This window comes from Phalacrocorax aristotelis, chromosome 6 (genome assembly GCF_949628215.1).
Source record: "Phalacrocorax aristotelis chromosome 6, bGulAri2.1, whole genome shotgun sequence".
Lineage (NCBI taxonomy): Eukaryota > Metazoa > Chordata > Aves > Suliformes > Phalacrocoracidae > Phalacrocorax > Phalacrocorax aristotelis.
This window is the reverse complement of record NC_134281.1, coordinates 32,495,222-32,512,041: the sequence shown is the minus strand read 5'-3', so window position 1 is coordinate 32,512,041 and position 16,820 is coordinate 32,495,222. Positions and strand designations below refer to the sequence as shown.

The following is a 16,820-nucleotide window of genomic DNA, read 5'->3' as shown; positions in this document are numbered from 1 at the left end:
CTCTTCAGGTGAGGTTTTCTTAAACTGAAAATGCTGTATAACATTCTTGCCTATGTTGTTGCTGTGTTGAAACAGAGCTTGGGCATCTCAATGTCCTTTGAAACATATTCCAGACCACACAAAAACTATGCGTATGTTACTATTACCACAAATATCCTTTTACTATTTATCTCATCCCTTCATTACCTTGTCTGCATAATTAGGAACAGTAAGCAAGCTATTTCCAAATCTTCTGGAAGCAAAGCAGATTATGTGACCATGCCCGCCTCACAATTTGCAGAGCATGCTCACATCAATTATCTGCACTACTTTGTTCAAATGTTGAATCTAATTTGGCACCTTGACAAGCTGGAGAAGCAGCTTCACTATATAACTCGATCTCTCACCTGAGCTGCTCCTAAGGGTGGTACACGCAAACGTTTCATAGCCTTCTGTCTGTCTCCATCTTCTAACTCATTGGTCACCACTTCCTAATGAGATAGAGATATACATCACAGAAGTTCATTCTAATGATAAGCACATGGTACTGCATTGAAACAAACAAACAAACGGTGGTTGATTTCCAAGTTACATTTGAGCCCTGGCCCAATACTCTTCTATCTTCTAATACACGGCAACAAAGATATGAAAAGCTCACCGTGCTGCACCGAGCTATTACACAACACAAGCTAACCCTGTGTGTGCTTTTCAGACTGACAAGTTACCAGCTGAAGAGAACATACCCAAATGTATGTAAGCAGTGCCAGAAATCAGTGACATTTCAAAATCAATTAATAGTCACCTTGGTGGTGAATACACGACATAGAGAGGGCAAAACAGTATAGAAATTGGTAGTGAATACAAAAATATTGTTTTCTAGTTAAAAGAGGAGTGCCCAGATTAGCGTTTTTACCTCTGTTTCCGAGATAAGCTGGTTGATCTTCTTGCAGGTGTAGAAGGGTGCCACCTCCACCTCGGCCACCCGCCATTCTGCCCCCCGCGCCGTCTCCAGGTTCTTGTCATGCTTCTTTAAGATCTTGCGGAAGCCGGTGAAGTTCAGGTTCTGCAGATGAGGGAAAACAGTTACTGGCTTTTAACCTCAGTCAGCTCCCAGGAAAGCGAAATGGTTATATTTCCACTGCTAGCAAAAAAAGGAATAGTTAGTAAGAGGAATCAAAATTACTGCATCTATTGTCAGGCAGTTATTGAGGTATTACTTCATTAGAAGTAATACATATCCCTTGCAAATGACAGAAAAAATATGGGACTCAAGGGCATAAAAAGAGGTAACTTATTTGCTGGGAACTACCTAAACCTCATATTATCCGAAAAGCCAAATCGCTGCCACTTTCCTCCTTAATGCAGGATGCAACGACATTCCTGATGAAACCTCACTGAAGATAAATAACCTTTGGATATACTCAAAACTTCTATGCTTAAAGTTATTGCAAGACATGCTCCCTCTGTCTGGGTTCACCGTACTGCATGCCTCAGGTACCGCAACTCAGCAGCTGGTCTCTGGATTAGCACTAGTTGTAATGAGCTCTTAAAAATACAATGCTGCAGGAAGACTGTTCTGTCCCAACTCCCACTGTCGCTGCCAATCCATCAAGGTGTTTTCCCTTCTGAAACTAGGCTACTGATTTCCAGTTTCTTTAAACTTTAGATTGGTTTCAAATCAAGTTCTCCAGATAACTGCATTATATAAGGAAAATCCTTGTACAACAGAAAACTTGTGAAAGTTTTAAATGCTGCAGATTAAATCCAGCCAAGCACAACCCCATAACAGCATCCTTATCCACAGAGTACATTGCACAGTGACGGCAAAACTAGTTTAGGCTTGCAGACGTGGGAGATGTAACTCTCTGGTCTGTTGAGATAAGCACACAGTGCTGCATTAAAACATGAAGTAACAGTTGATTTCCAAGTTATATATGAGACCTGACCCAACACCCTTCTAATGCACAGTAACTAAGATAGGCAAAGCTCATCACACTGCAGGCAATTGCTGTGACAAGATGCATTTGAAATCCTGCATTTCATTATACAGAAAACACTACTCAGAAGACTCAACGTTTCATTCAAGCAACAGCAGGAACACAGACAGACCGTGGCAAGATTCACTTCTGAAAACGCTTAGAAAGTAGCTTGGAAAGAAAACCAGAGAAAACAGCAAAATCCAACGCCCTGGGGAAGAGCGCCAACTACTCACTGAAATTATTTTCAATCTAATTATGCTTAGAGTGATTTAATACCAGACCCCTACCGCTTAGGTGGGGAAATGAGGCTAGGGAGACAGGAGCAGGAAGCCAATACATTAACGATCTGTATTATTGCAGACAAGACACTTTAATTACTTTCTATTGGAAAAGCCAGTATTTAACCCCAGGTAGAGCAGATCACTGTTTCAGAATTTTGAACTTAAAAAGATGCAACAAAATTATTTTTCTGTAGCCTGAACCAATATAAGAGTGCTTGATCTGCCATGTGTGCAATCACAGGCTAACTCTGGTGTGCCTTGGCAGGTCACCCACAGTTACACCAGACACCCTACAATCTCTCCAGTGGCATTCCATCCTCTTGCTGCAAAAATTTGGCAACCCTAAAGTGAGTGATAAAACCCCCATTGGTTACTGAAGTACTTCTGACAAGGAATATACAGTGATGAGACTGTGAAACAAAACAGTCAAACACCATTTATGCAGTCAGAAGTTTTGTATTTCTTGCTATTTATGATGCTTTTATTTGGCAAGGGGCTTTCTCCAAGCCTGACTTCCATTTCTGCTGGATACTAATCAAATCCATTGAAGTGAATCAACTAATGGTATGTTTTGTCATTAAAGGCAAAAAAAACCAAACAGCACAACTTATGCAATAATATTATACAAGACCAAGTGGGATCAGACATTGGACTCAAAAATCTTTGTTCATATACAAGCACATTGGGAAACACACCAGCAAGGCAAGTGCACAGTGGTTTAATAAGACTGATTCAGCCTCCATTATTTGCCCCACAAGTGTACAATATTATACATAAGCATATATTATAATTTCTTGAAGGTTTGTATGTTCTAAAACACAGCATTTCAAATAGATTTATTTATATATTAACATACTCTAGAATTATATATTACTGTTAACTATAACTTGATTTTATCAGAAGGTTAATCATTGCTAAGTTAAAAAAGTAACAGCTGCCCTGGAGACAAGTTACAGTTTTGCTTGCTGTTTGGTTTCTGTACCTTAGGAATGAACACATGCAACTTTTGCTCTTGCTTCAGTCCTAACAGACTGAGGAATTTGCTGGTGACTTCACTTTATCTCCTATACAAAGGCCTCAGCTACTTCATCTTCTCACCATGTTACTGTTTTCCCTCTCCAAAACTGCAAGACCTTGAATACTCCCAGTTCTTAATCACTTCTGAGCTTAGAATGTAAGAGTAGTACTCCGGAATTGGGTTTATTTTTGTTTTAGTACTTGTATTCCTTGTCCTCAACTTCAAAACTGATTTGAACTAATTTTTCTCATTCTCTCTTTGAAGTTATGTTGTAGAAAGAAGCTCTGCTCCTTTTGGAAACTGTGAAAGCAAGGTAATTCCAGTTGAGGCATCTGGAGTAAGTGTTGGCAGCGTATGCTCATGTGCTCAAGGACACAATGCCATTTTAGGAGAGGTACAAACCCTCAGAATTTTGGAAAAATTAAGTTTTGCCCATACTGCAGAGCAGTATTCAGGTAATTCTTATGGTGAATTTTGTTTAGTAAAATTTTCCAGTACAACACTGGTAATGGTCTAAATGCAGATGTAGCAAATTTAACTTCAAACATTCTTGTTTAAGAAGCTAAAACCCTCCACAATAAGACACTTAAAAGCATTTCAGAGTATTTAACCCCAAAAGAGCTAACCTAGCAAAAAAAGATCTTAACGGTTTCGGGTTTTTGTTTCAAAATTTTTGAAACTAAATCACCGCCTGCAATATCTACCATGCCCTTTCATGCCAGAAATCCAAGTACAACTAAAGATTTGTTTTTTCATACTTCAAGGCAAATGAGCCTGTATCCTACAGAATTAAAAACATTTTTTTTAAAATGGATGTTTTAACAAGAAATTCTGATATAGCAAGGTCACAGACACTACCATGGTAACGCCAAGAGGAAACAGTATGTCAGTATTTCAAGCTTCATTACAAATATTAGATAAAAGAGCTGCTTCCCTAACTTGCCAGCTCCAGCCCCGCGCAGAACAACACACTACAGAAAAAGGAGGCCCTGACGTGACTTTGTGTCCTGACTGTGCCTGGGCCAGGGTGCTGGGGCCAGCCAGCCCAGAAAAGGAAGGAGAAAGGTCCTTCTGCAGGACAGCTTAGCACTTCTAGCTGAAGAAAAAAAAAACCAAGATGTACTCTAGCTACTAAGCATCTGCCTTTTCTTTAAAAATGTTTAGGGACCCCAAAATAAAAAAAAAAAAGAAATAAAACTGTCTTGAATGAGGCTACTCAAGGATACACAAAGCACAGAGATATTTAAACACAGGGCTTTTTCCACCTCTTTTTGCACGTACCTGATAGTTCTGCAGTAAGATGAGGCTGAGGTAGAGCTCACTGAAGGCCAGTTTCAGATCTTTGATATTCCTATGCTGGACACGCTCTTCGTGGGACAGGTGGAAGACCGGCTTTCTGCGCCGTGGTAGCGTGGAAGCCCCACTGGCTTCTTTCTGTGCATCCAAAGTTGACTGTAACTCAGTCCGAAGAGTAGTAAACCTGCGCTGAGCTTCTGCAAGCTTTTCTGTTAGCAAGGAAAGGAATAAGTCAGATGAGAGGAGAATACCATGCCTACTGAGCCCACAAAAAGCACTATGCCTTTTCCTGAAGTAATGCACCTGTAGGTAAAAAGAACTGCATTGAATAACCTACTGCATGGCCTTCCCCCACTAAGCATTAAATTCAACAACTCTGCATATTTCTCTTTTATGAAGCTCCTTCTCATTAACGGTTTTAATGCACTCCTATGTAAAACATACGTGTCCTCCAAAAAAAAGCTGTCATGTCAGACAGGTCTTAATGAATATAGTCAAAATGAAGGGGCTGTCCCTTCAGCACAGACTAAAGCAGCATTAGACATGAAGTCAGGCCTCTCAACTTCCACCCCAGATCTGATTTCTAGAGGATGCTTGTTCCAGAACTGTATGAATACCTGTTACTGATGGAAGAAGCCCAACCTGCGCAGCTGCCGTCTGTACCTAGGGGATATAAACCAGCCCAGGGACACAGGGTCAGGCCCCCCCCACACTGGCAGAGCTGTAGCTGGAGGCCGCCAGGCAGATAGGGTCTCATCCAAATACCAAAGCAGTGACCACACGTCTACTCTGCACAAAAAGGAAAGCTGCTCGCCTTTCTCAAATAAAGCAAATGTACAAAAAAGCATTAGAAAAAAACCTGTTAGACAATATTATGAAACTTGACAGTTAGTAAGCAAAGCACTTTTCATATCTGTGCATCCACTACTGACTACGTGATTACTGTCTTTTTATATGACAGTAAGGAAATCAAAGAAAAAAAAAAACCACACTTCAAATGTGACGATGAATTTCATTGCTCCAAGAGCAATGCAACCCCTTTGCCAAGCTCCCGGTGACAGACAAACACAGCTTCTGCTTTGATCAGGAGTTACAACACTACTTGCTGCTGTACATGATCCTCTGTAATAATTTATCCCTCTTTTCCTCAGTTTAGGCTCATGCAGGTTAGAAGCATTGCCTCATCATTTACTGATTAAAGGGACAGTCAATCGGAATTTAAATCTCGTTTTGATGTGTTTTCAGAACACATCAGTCTCTCTTCCTCATATCTCAAGTATAAAACAGGTGTTCCTTTAAACATGCTGCTTTATGTACTTTCAGAAATTAATCTTTTTGGCTAAATAACAATCTTATAATGCCAAAAGCAGCATAACTGACACCATTATCTTTCTCTCTGTTCTGTACAGCTAGTTCCTTCCAGGCTTCCCCCCACTACGGCTTCAGTCACAACTTTGGCATCTCTGTCGATAAGCACTATCACAGACCACGGGTGCCGGCCTTGGCCAGGAAGACACTGAGCGGGTTCAGTGTTGGAGCAGGTGGCTGGGAGCTGGAGCCACCTCCACCCAGCAGGACATACACCACTGCACCAGAAACCACAACCCAAAGCTCTGCCCGACAGTCTCCTAGCTGTCAATTTAATTCTCTTCATTAGTATCTTATATAACAACTTAATGGTAATTCTCAATTTCTCCCCCAGACGTAAGATTGACTCTTATGGGAGCAATTCTGACCTTTTCCTCAGTCTTATTCAATTCTGGTTAATTTTAAGAGCAAAACTCCTGTGTAAATAATTTTACAGTGCTCTGCGTAAGATATTTTCCAGAAGGAGAATGCCTTTCTGAACAGGAAACAGGTATCAATAGAGAAAAATCAAGTACAGAAGAGCCTGAAACTCTCTATAACTTTCTTGATTATAAGCTTTATTAAAGTAAGAGGTTTTAAAAAGAAGACAGGAAAGGACAACTCCTCTCCAACAACTTCTACAGCTGTGAGGACTTCACTGAACAGAGGCAGTGCAGCCCACGGTGAGAAGTGTCTGCCCACAGCCAACCACCACATAATATTAAACACACACAAGGTCAGATTGCAAAACCAGTACTCTCTCCCCACTTTGGGAACTCTCTCAGGAAGAAGTAATGGATATCTGTTAGAGTAGCTGTTAGAATCAAAACTTTCACATAAATAAAACCCACAAATTCATTCTGTATATTCAAAATGTCATATTAAACCATCTGTGATACACTGAGATTTCTTTTGGATCAAGTTATTAAATATGGAAGAGTTTAAATTTACATCTTTCAATTTAAAGCACTGTTCTGTTGTCCCTATGTCCGGAAAAAACTTACAATCCATCAATTTAGTAACACAATATTTAAAGAAAAGACAATGCTTTGAAATATTTATAAAACTGCTGCTGCAATTTTCCTATGTGTTTGCAAAGTGACATCCATAAAAAACCATAATCTCCAAATACAAATATTCTCCTTAATGACGCACTGCTGAGAAAAGTCACGTGCTGTCTTCTATACAGCCCTCTCCATCCATAGGGGAGGACTGCAGTCCTCTGAGGATCAGATTTTAAAGGCAACTGACTCAGTCCTATAATGACCTGCCACTCCTGAGAAACAGCAGTCTTGCTGCCTTCTTCTCCCCCCTGCCTTCTCTCTTGCACTGACTCCAGTTATCCAGTCCACAAATCATTTCAGGTCATTAGGTATGATCTTATAATCAAGATTCATTGCAGAACAAAAATAAGACAAAATGTGTGCTGCTATTCTTAAAACCTCCCAGGGGATTGCCTGGGGAAATGACAAAGCAAAGTAGAAATTAATTTCTTAGTTTGCAACATATTCCAAAATAATTGAAAAGACATTCACCAGTACCACTAATTTAGCACTCCAAAAAGTGACTATCAAAAAATATGTGCCACTCAAAAGAGTTAGAAAAAAGCTGCATATACTTAGAAACTGGAACCACTCTTGTGTTGCAGCCCACTGAGTCCTCAGCTCGAGCGTAATCGCACAGCAAAGACTAAGGACAAATCTAAAACCAGAGGCAGACTTCAGCAAAAGTGCTTGCAATAAAGAAGCAGCTTTGCCCAAAAAACGCTTCTAGATCCTGACTAAAAAATACCATGTAAAGAATTATCACCTCAACTATGATTTTCCAAGTTGCTTTTGACTCCATTTTCCATGTTTAAAGAAAAGTTCACACATAGGGATAATGGGAAAAAAAACCTATCACACCAAGGAGCTAGTAACATTTCCCCCCAAGTTCCAGTTTACCTGGTCATGGTTGTGATCAAAACCTGTTTCACCAGACAGGAGGTAATTGAACAGCCCATACCACCTCACAGCTACCTGGCTCAGGGCTCTGGGCATTTTAGGCTCTTTAAGCACTCCTTCCTTTTCCTACTTGAACACGTGTCCAATATTTTGCTTACCAAGTTAAAGCCGTGGCTTCCTACAAATAATACAACCAGTTCCTAAATTAACCACAAAAATGTTACTAGCTAAACAGTAGCCCAAGCAGATCCTGATGATACTAGTTTAAAATAGAACAAACCTCCCCTCTAGAAAATCCCAAACACAAATCAAAACTGGCCACAGATAAAGCTTTAGCACTTGAAGAGGCATTCTTCTACTGTAACCATCTGAAAATTTTACTGCTATTCTTTCTTCTTTCAGTTGAGTGTAGGTTTTCTTGAGCATAGTCCAAATAATCACAAACTGTTTATCAAATCAGATTTAGTAATTGGCAGTTTTCCTTCCTACAGAGCTGGGATGATGCTCTGGGGAATTAAGGCTATGTTTGATGAGAGCCGGCAATCTGAGTATACAGCAAAAGGCAAAGGCATTTTGCAGCAGGCACTCCGACCCACAGTGCTCCAGGGAGCCGGGGAGGAGCTGGGGTCTGGGAGCAGCCCATCCCAAGAGGATGGGGTTGTCCGTGCTGTGACAATCCCCAGCTGTGCTCACCGAGGATCTCTAAGAGCTGGGAAAGGCGACAAGGAAATGAAGCGGAGATCAATAGAAAGCTTAGCTTTCTTGAAAATGGACAGTATTTATTGTCATAAAGACAAGTGTGTAATAAGCCGTATAATAAGCCTATAATAAATAGGATGTACTAGGTTATAATCCAAGCCACCACATGCCTGGAGTTACAACAGGGTCTGATGTGACATTTTTCTGACATGATCAAGAAGAGGAACTACTGATGGAACATTTCTTGATGTAACTTAATGTTAATAACCCTAATAAAGGGTTTCCATACTATTAAAGTCACATCACTCTTCTGCAAATAAAAGACTTATTTTAATCTTATCAGAAGAGATTTTCAAATTACATATATTCTCCTATAACTTTTTGAAATGACAGCAAGTTGAAGAAAAATACCCTATATTATTAATGCCATTTTCAACAATGCTGGAATGGGTGCGTATATGTGGGCGCACATGTGCTAGCAGGTCCTCATTAGGGAAAATGATAATCTGTATTGCACATCTGAATTGTCAGAACTTCCTCCACAGAGTCTAGCTCATAGTAGACAGGACCTGATATCACCAGAAAAGTAAGGTAGGTTTCTGAGCATAAAAGCCTTACCTCAGACTTGGGAGAGAAACAGAAGGACTCAGGGGGACACAAAACTGAGAACAATTTTTCTGAGTTAGGTACATATGAATTGTATGCAGAAAAACGCCTATAAAGTGTAAAACCCAGCAAGCCTAATCAAACATATTGCTTCTACCTACAGACTGCCCCTTGCCCTTGTCCTGGCATGCACTCTGACTATAGCAAAACACCACTGCTCCAGGGAGCCAGAAGAGCAGGCACAGCCGGCCCAGGAGAGGTTTACTTCCCTAGATGGCAGCTGAACAGAGGCAAGCTGCAATGCACAGTTTTTTAAATCTATTATGCTTTCAGCTATTCTTGTGTTTACAACCCAGATTCTGCTAGCAATAAAATAGCTAGCAACAAAGCCATCACCTGATAGTTATTAAGATATCTTGCACAATTCAACTTTGTCTTTGTTACCAGATTAAAATCAGAAATAGAAAAGACTACCATATTGTGCTGCAAAAGCCTGGTTTTAGGACCAAGTTAATAAATCAACATGTTAAGAGCAAGTATAGCAGAAGTCAATGCATCGTTTTATCCGTATTTAAACACTCTTCTAGTTGAAAACACAATTTAAACCTTACCAAAAGAGGTTGTAAACCAGCTGAAGCGTAATGGTGGGTGGAACTGGTGCACAGTGTTACTAAAGCCTTTTGTAACAATATTACAGGGTGAATTTCCAGTTATCCCCCATTCTAAAGTTTATTTTAAAACCAAGGGGTGGGAAAGCAACAAACAGTAGCGCTTTGCTATATGACCCCTAGGAATCCCTACTCTCACCACCATTATATTTTTATTCAATTTACTAAACAGGATTTTACACTCAGCTAATGACAGATTGCTACTTGCTGATCTACTCCAGAAGGCAGCAAGAGTTTAAGTAAGAGTTAAGCACTTAAAAACTTGTCGGAGACATCAAGAGGGTCAAGTTACCTTACACAGGCAAGGCTGTGATAGCTATTCCTGCACAAGCTCAGGAAACATCAGCGAGGGACCTTAGCACGCCTAAAACATCCACAGGAGACTGACACCATGGGTAAGCTGACAAACTGTGCCCTATATGTTAGCTGCCACTTAAGTTTAAGAGCATCTTCATAAAGTTCAGCAGGATGCTATTGCAAGGCAGTGAAATCACCTGCCCTTCGTTCTCCCTCCATTCAAATAGCATGGTTTAGCTCCACGTCTGTGATTAGATCAGAGCAGTTTCCCATATAAACCTGCCATATAATTACCTGATCGTAGACCTGCATGACCACTGTGGTTATTCTGAAAGTTTGAGAGCTTCAGACTCTATTTTGCAGTGCTGTATTTTCCACAAATACACACAAATAAGCACCTTACCTGAATAGAAAATGTTGATTTTGGCAAGTTCTTTCTCACAGGTTTGGAAGAACTTCTCTTCAAATGTGGCAAAACACCTTTTCACTGTGTCCTCATCTGTGTCTAGAAAACAAAATAGTAAAAAAAAAAAGGAAGTTGTAACAGAAGAACATGGGAACAGTTTTAAGTGGCTGCCATGGAAATGTTTCTTCACAGTAAATCCACCTTCTTTTTCACGCAGAGAAAGAATAATCAAGTCCAAAGGGCTCTAAGGGAACACAGCTTTGGCTGTGAAAGGAATTGCCCCAAGACAGAGAGGGAAAAGCCCACATAAGCAGACCAGCACCTTGACCAAAGTTTCCATCATCTTTTTTAATCCTTCAGGTGCTATTGCAGATCTCACATGCTTCATTTCCGCTTCCTAACCCACCTTGTGTGACCATGCCTGTAGGGCATGGATCAAGACTACCCTTTATACTTACAGGAATCTTACTACCACAGAGTCACCCACCCAGAAGCTGCACACCAGTGGAAAGGGAAGACCATGCCCTGTCCCACCTGCCTACTCTGCTGCCTCCAGCATCCTGAAGCCACCTCTCTGCCGCCACGTGAAGCCAGCACAAAGCCACACAGCTGCATGGGTGGCCCCCCTCTTCCCTCCCACATCACTGGCGCAACCATGCGATGAGCCAGATCAAGAAAAGATCTTCCAACCAAAACAGAAACAGGTTAAGTAGCGGGATGCTACCATCACTCTATGTTAGGGTTAAATTCTTACATTTATCCACCCAGAAGTTGTTCTGCTCCCCAGTCTTGGGCACTGGCAAGTACTCCAACACAAACTTTGTGAGAGCAAACCTCTTCAACAAAGACTGGGGTTTATGATGGGGGATTATTTTTTTCTCCCCTGGAAGGCTAAGTACCATCAGGGCTGTGTGTCCATGCCGTGCCCTTTCCAGCTAGTCAGTTGTTTCCCCCAGCACTCCTGCCACTGCAGCGTGCTTTGTGCTGGGACTGGTATACACGTTTGCCCTACCACAGGCACTGGTCTTGCTCTTGAAGAACAAAGCTGGTCATAAAAAGTATTCAGCCCAGATTAGTAAACAATCGTATTTAGAAGGAAGGTGCCAAGCTTTTAAATGAAGGCTTCATTTGACCTTCCAGGAGGACTCTCTGGCTTCAGCCATCATTCCCACTTTCTCATCACTATAATCCTTCAGATACAAACGTAGCACCACAGCAAACTAAGATCTGCCCAGCGAGTAAATGTGTGGAAACTACCTTCTTCCTTCCTGGAAAATAAAATATCTCTCTCATAAGCAAAGTATAAAGGAAGAGGCCTAAATTATGGTGATCGTGATCAGATCCACACTTCTCCCCCACTGCTGTGGGACAATTCTAACTCTTTTAGAAGAGCTAAGTACAATTCTGTAATTCAAGTCAAATTTTCCAATTAAAGCAGCAATTTGGTCACTTTGTTATTATAAGGAATATAGTGCAGCATCTCTGGAAGTGCAGAATTTCAGAGAAAAAAAATTGTTTTTCTAATAATTAAGAAATGAGTTAATGAGTGAAAATCAAAGAATCCACTTTATAATTACAAATTTTAGCACTGTCAATCATCTGTTCCAAATGTTCCTAATGCTGAAATAAAGCAGACTCCTCATACCCCCCATAGTTACTGTTTCTGAATTCTTATGCAGTCTTACAGACTAAAAAAGGTTAGTATTACTAAATAGGAAAAATTAAAATTTTATTACAGTCTTGATAAGGTCAAGAAATAGATTTTGAAATACATGTTATTAAATTGAGATGATGAGTGTCTACAGAAAAGTTTCACTCTAGCACATAAACACTCTGGACTGTCATAATAAAATATTTTTCTTTCAGCATTAATTTTTAGGTAAAAACCTCAAAGTAGTATATACAAACTTTTCGTATTTAGAATTTCCTCGTTTTTATGTTTGTGGCGCTGATACTGAGCACCATAAACCGACAGACACTATTAGTGTTTCAGGGCATTTGTATAGAAAGAGCAAATAACACAATGCAAGCCTGCAGGGGCAATGCTGGAAGAAGTCTGTCTTGGGGTTTGAGGATGCTTTAAGGAGTGAAACAGAGGAAGGAAGGAAGGAAGAAAAAAAAAAAACCACACACACACAAAAAAAACCCCCAACAACAACAACAGAAAAAACAAACCCCAAAACCAGTCCTGCACAGATGACTGATGTTTACAGCTCCACCAGCCAAGGGCTTGCAGAAAAGAATTCACAAGGGCTCCGAAGGCTGTTCCAACCTCCAAGTTTTGGCTCCCAGGGTCCCTTCATTATCTGACGATTACACTTGCAGATCTGCAGCTACTCCCAAGGACGCGGGTTCCCTCCCTTGTGCAAACCAACCCTGAAATGACAGGGCTCCGACTCTTCTTTGCTGAAGAAAAGCCGCAGCAGCCCCGTGGTGTCATTACACCCCTGCTCGAGGTCACTGGCCCAACACAGACTTTGCAGAACCACACGCACGTGTGCCTCTACTGCTCCTGCTCAGCCTAGTGCCTCAACACAGATCCCTCTTTACAGGCAGCATAGAACACCAGAAAGACAGAAAATAACTCTGCTTTGGGGCTGGTAATTTCTAAGAGTGGAGTCAGAGAGGTTACAACATCCTACCCTGGGGCCCCACCAGCAAGGCCAATCTGAACTTGCCTGTGAGAGCCCTATTCCTTGACCCAACAGCCACTAGCACGGGCGGACAAAACAAGCAGGCAGGTAAAGCAACAGAAGTTACCATGCGATACTTAATATGCAAAGATTTTATTCACTAGCTGTCTGAAATGTTTCAAAATAACAGTAATCAGGCAGTACCAAAACAGAGCTGACTCTTAAGGACCGACCTGAAGGGCAAATTCTTTGCTGCAAAGAGTTCACACATCTCTAGCAGAAGAGCTTGCCTATAGGTGCTTTCTGACATGGGGTAATAAACCTTTCGCCTTTAAAAGCAAGTCATACAGACGTACAAGCACAGATTCTCACTGCTTTCCTGCTTCGGAAGCACTGAGCCACTTCTACCACCACTTGTTTCTAGGTTCCAGTAAGTTCACAAAGCAAAAATAAAACCACGCAAGTTTTTAAACTTCAGTCACTCGAACTACCCAAGAATGATAATATTAAAAAAAAAAATCTCATCAGGAAGCGGAGTATACTTTTTGCTCATGAAGTCAAGCATGATATTCCTATGCAATCAAAATATCGTAGCAAAAACCTCAGCAAGCAACATAGTGTTAAACTAACATAAACAATGCCAAATATATTAATAAATATCTTACTGTCCATTACTGACCACTTCAGGAAATTATAAATACATGTGTTAAACTGTTTGACTATGCCTGAAGTTTAGAAGAGGAAAATGGGCTTTAAAACACAAACAAACTGCTACTGGAAGACCTTCCAAAAACCTTGAGATTACGAATTCATGTCTCTGTTTCTACCTCAAAACATTGCTGACTCAGAGGAAAGCAAGTTCTATATAAACTATTCAAAATCCTTCTCCAAGTGTCAAACACCTTCCTATAAAAGATATTTTGCAGACTATAATGGATGCCAGCTTTAAAAAAAAACCAGGATTCTCTGTAAAGAAAAGGTTTCCCTTTGGTCCTGTTCCTGCTGCCGTTCAGTCATTTAGCTGCAATAACAGACATGTGCTGCCAAGGCTATGGCCTTTATTTATTTATTTCCTCCCCAAGGCTAGGACAGGACTATGTTTTTTGCCATGAGAAAATCACGGTGCCAGAAACCAGCCCTGGATTCAGAAGCTCCATGACAACAGATGCTTTTTTAAACAGGCATCCAGCTATTGCTGCCAAGAAGGGCCAGCAGTAACCTTCCTTTTGTTCTTTTTCTATAGCCCTAATACTCCATTTACCCTAAGCTCCACAAAGTTGCCCCGAACAAGGTTGCCAAGAAGATAGTATGATCAATATTGCAGCTTCCTGACCTCATCGTCCTATGCAATTGCCTACTGTGAATGAAAAACAAAGTAGGCCTGAAAGACTCTTGCTTTTACTTGCAAAGCCAAGTGGTAAACCAGCAGCAATCTGGATGTACTCCCGTCGCCACACTTTCTAGTTTGCAGAGAGTTCAGATGCTGGCACATCTGAAATATAACCTGAAGTTGAAAAATTAACATGCGAGTTATATTCCTGCACTGCCCCAAGCACTCATTTCTCAGTGCATCTGTGGACTGTTCATTTCATTTCTTGTTTTCTGTAGCTGTAGCACATACACAAATGATGCGCATCCCAGGCAGCTCGGGTTACTCACTTCCATGCAAGAAAACAGACAGTAAAAGTTTTCTTTGTTAGAGCAGTACCCTCTAAAAGTAATAACTAAAAAAAGAATTCCTTCAGCCTTTACCATGCTGAATTTTAAGGGGCATTTAATTAAAAAAGATAATTAGCTTTGTTATGAGATCAGTACAGGTGTAGTTTGCAGGATCATCTTCTGTTTGCTACAAAACTTTTCTCTGAGTAAGGTTATTTCAACACTTCAGCTAAAAGGAGACGATTTTGTTTATTTGGAGGACTGCCATCTATTCAGTAAAAAAAGTCAAACTCAACATTGGCATTAAACACATCAAATAATACTGAACTGGTGATCACAAGTTTAACATCAGCACCATTTTAAATACACTAAGCTTTTAATATTTTCCACACCCTGGCCTTGGCCTCTTGCTAACCAAAAGCCCTGTACACACAGCTCAAAGGTCTGCAACAACACATCTGTGCTCTGAAAAAATAACAAGATTTAAAAGACAGTTTTCTAGTTCCCAGGTCTATGAAGACAGTAACTGCTTATGCTTCTAGGCTCAGTGGCATATTAGGGGAAAAAAAAAAGAAAAAAGGCTACTTTTATTACCATTCTCAAAATTCTAAAAGTGGGTCACTATAATGAAAAAACACGTCTGCTTCCAAGCCCTCCATCAGCTTTGCCCATCTACTCAACCATCACAATTTTCTAATACCCTTGACAGTTCTACAGCACCAGGATTGTACAGTCTCCCAATCTTTTACATAGTACAGTGAAAAAAATTTTCAGCTAAAAATCAAACTGTGTAGTTCATAAACACAAGATTACCTTTACACCTCTAATGCATTGTCCTCATGTATACAGGGGTATTTTTCCAAAGGAAAGGTTCTTCCGCAAGGCAACTCCCTTCCTCACAACAGAAAGCTATACTTGGGTCAGCTGAAAATTGGATCACTCACTGAAAGCTCCTAATAAATTCATTACTTGCCATGCAGTTTCATGTCCGATCTTGTGGCAAATAAGATTCTGCATGAGAAAACTTTTATGTGCTTGAAGTACAGACATAGAAATTTATTCCTAGGACATATTCCTGCTGTAGGATGAGGAAGGAAGCCAACTCTGCTTGCAGATAAGGAACATTTCCATTCATGTTTCTCCACCTTAACTTCTGAGCGGCAAATTGTACACACACGTAATGGTGTGCATCTCTCTTGGTCTCCATCAACCAAAAAGTGGACCTTGAATTAAAATACTATGAAATCAGCAAGAAAGAAGCTTCGTGCACTAGTTAATATTAAAAAAACACAACACACTAAGAAAATTCATAGCAGGCTATAACTACTTTTCTAAACCATCACGGATGAGCTGGCTGGCTCTCCACTTAATGAATGCTTTAGCCCAAATTAGATTTGGTTATTAAATTATTTCCCTAAACCTAGTAATAAAAAAATGACCACTCAAGTAGCAAATAAGTTTGGTATTGCCTGCACACGCAATGTTTGTGTGTGGGATGGGGGAGGAGGAGGCAAGAATTGCTGGAGGTCACCGACACAAGGTCTCTCAGGTTTTGGTTCACCATTTTGTTGTTTTTACCAATTAATCCAGAATGAATGGAAACTATTTCAAAATACCTTTAGAAATTATGATTTTCAGGTTGGTAAAAATTCTGCTTCCTTACTTTTAGATTGTGTCACTGAAATCTTACAAGGAAACCAGCCAGATTCTTGTAGATGGTTTATTTAGCTGGAAGGAAAAAGCCACCTCCCCAAACATGCTCACAAGCTAGATATCCAGCCAAGTGCCTCCTATAAATTACTTATATTTGTGACTCTAAACATAGAATCTTAAAGCAATGGCAGCATCTTGGTATGAACCTCAGGTGCAGAAAAAACAGGCAACACAGAGCCAGATGTGAGAAGACAGCTGTTGCCCAGCTGGCTGGCTACGAGCTTTGTAGCTTGAAGTGTCAGGTTTTGCAGTCTGCAGGGTAGCTGTGCAGCTGTTCTACAGCTTCTATACTTCTT

The 16,820-nt window shown here is 40.5% G+C and overlaps 1 protein-coding gene across 1 annotated transcript in view; it reads right to left on the bottom strand.

Moving 5' to 3' along the window:
• Positions 1–16,820, bottom strand: part of XPR1 (xenotropic and polytropic retrovirus receptor 1) — a 110,979-nt gene that overhangs the window by 25,713 nt on the left and 68,446 nt on the right. The window contains exons 3-6 of the mRNA XM_075096932.1: positions 10,517–10,618; positions 4,539–4,762; positions 893–1,042; positions 387–470 (exon numbers count right to left, since the gene is read on the bottom strand). Of these exons, the coding sequence (XP_074953033.1) occupies positions 387–470; positions 893–1,042; positions 4,539–4,762; positions 10,517–10,618 (560 nt within the window). The remainder of the gene's footprint in view (positions 1–386; positions 471–892; positions 1,043–4,538; positions 4,763–10,516; positions 10,619–16,820) is intronic.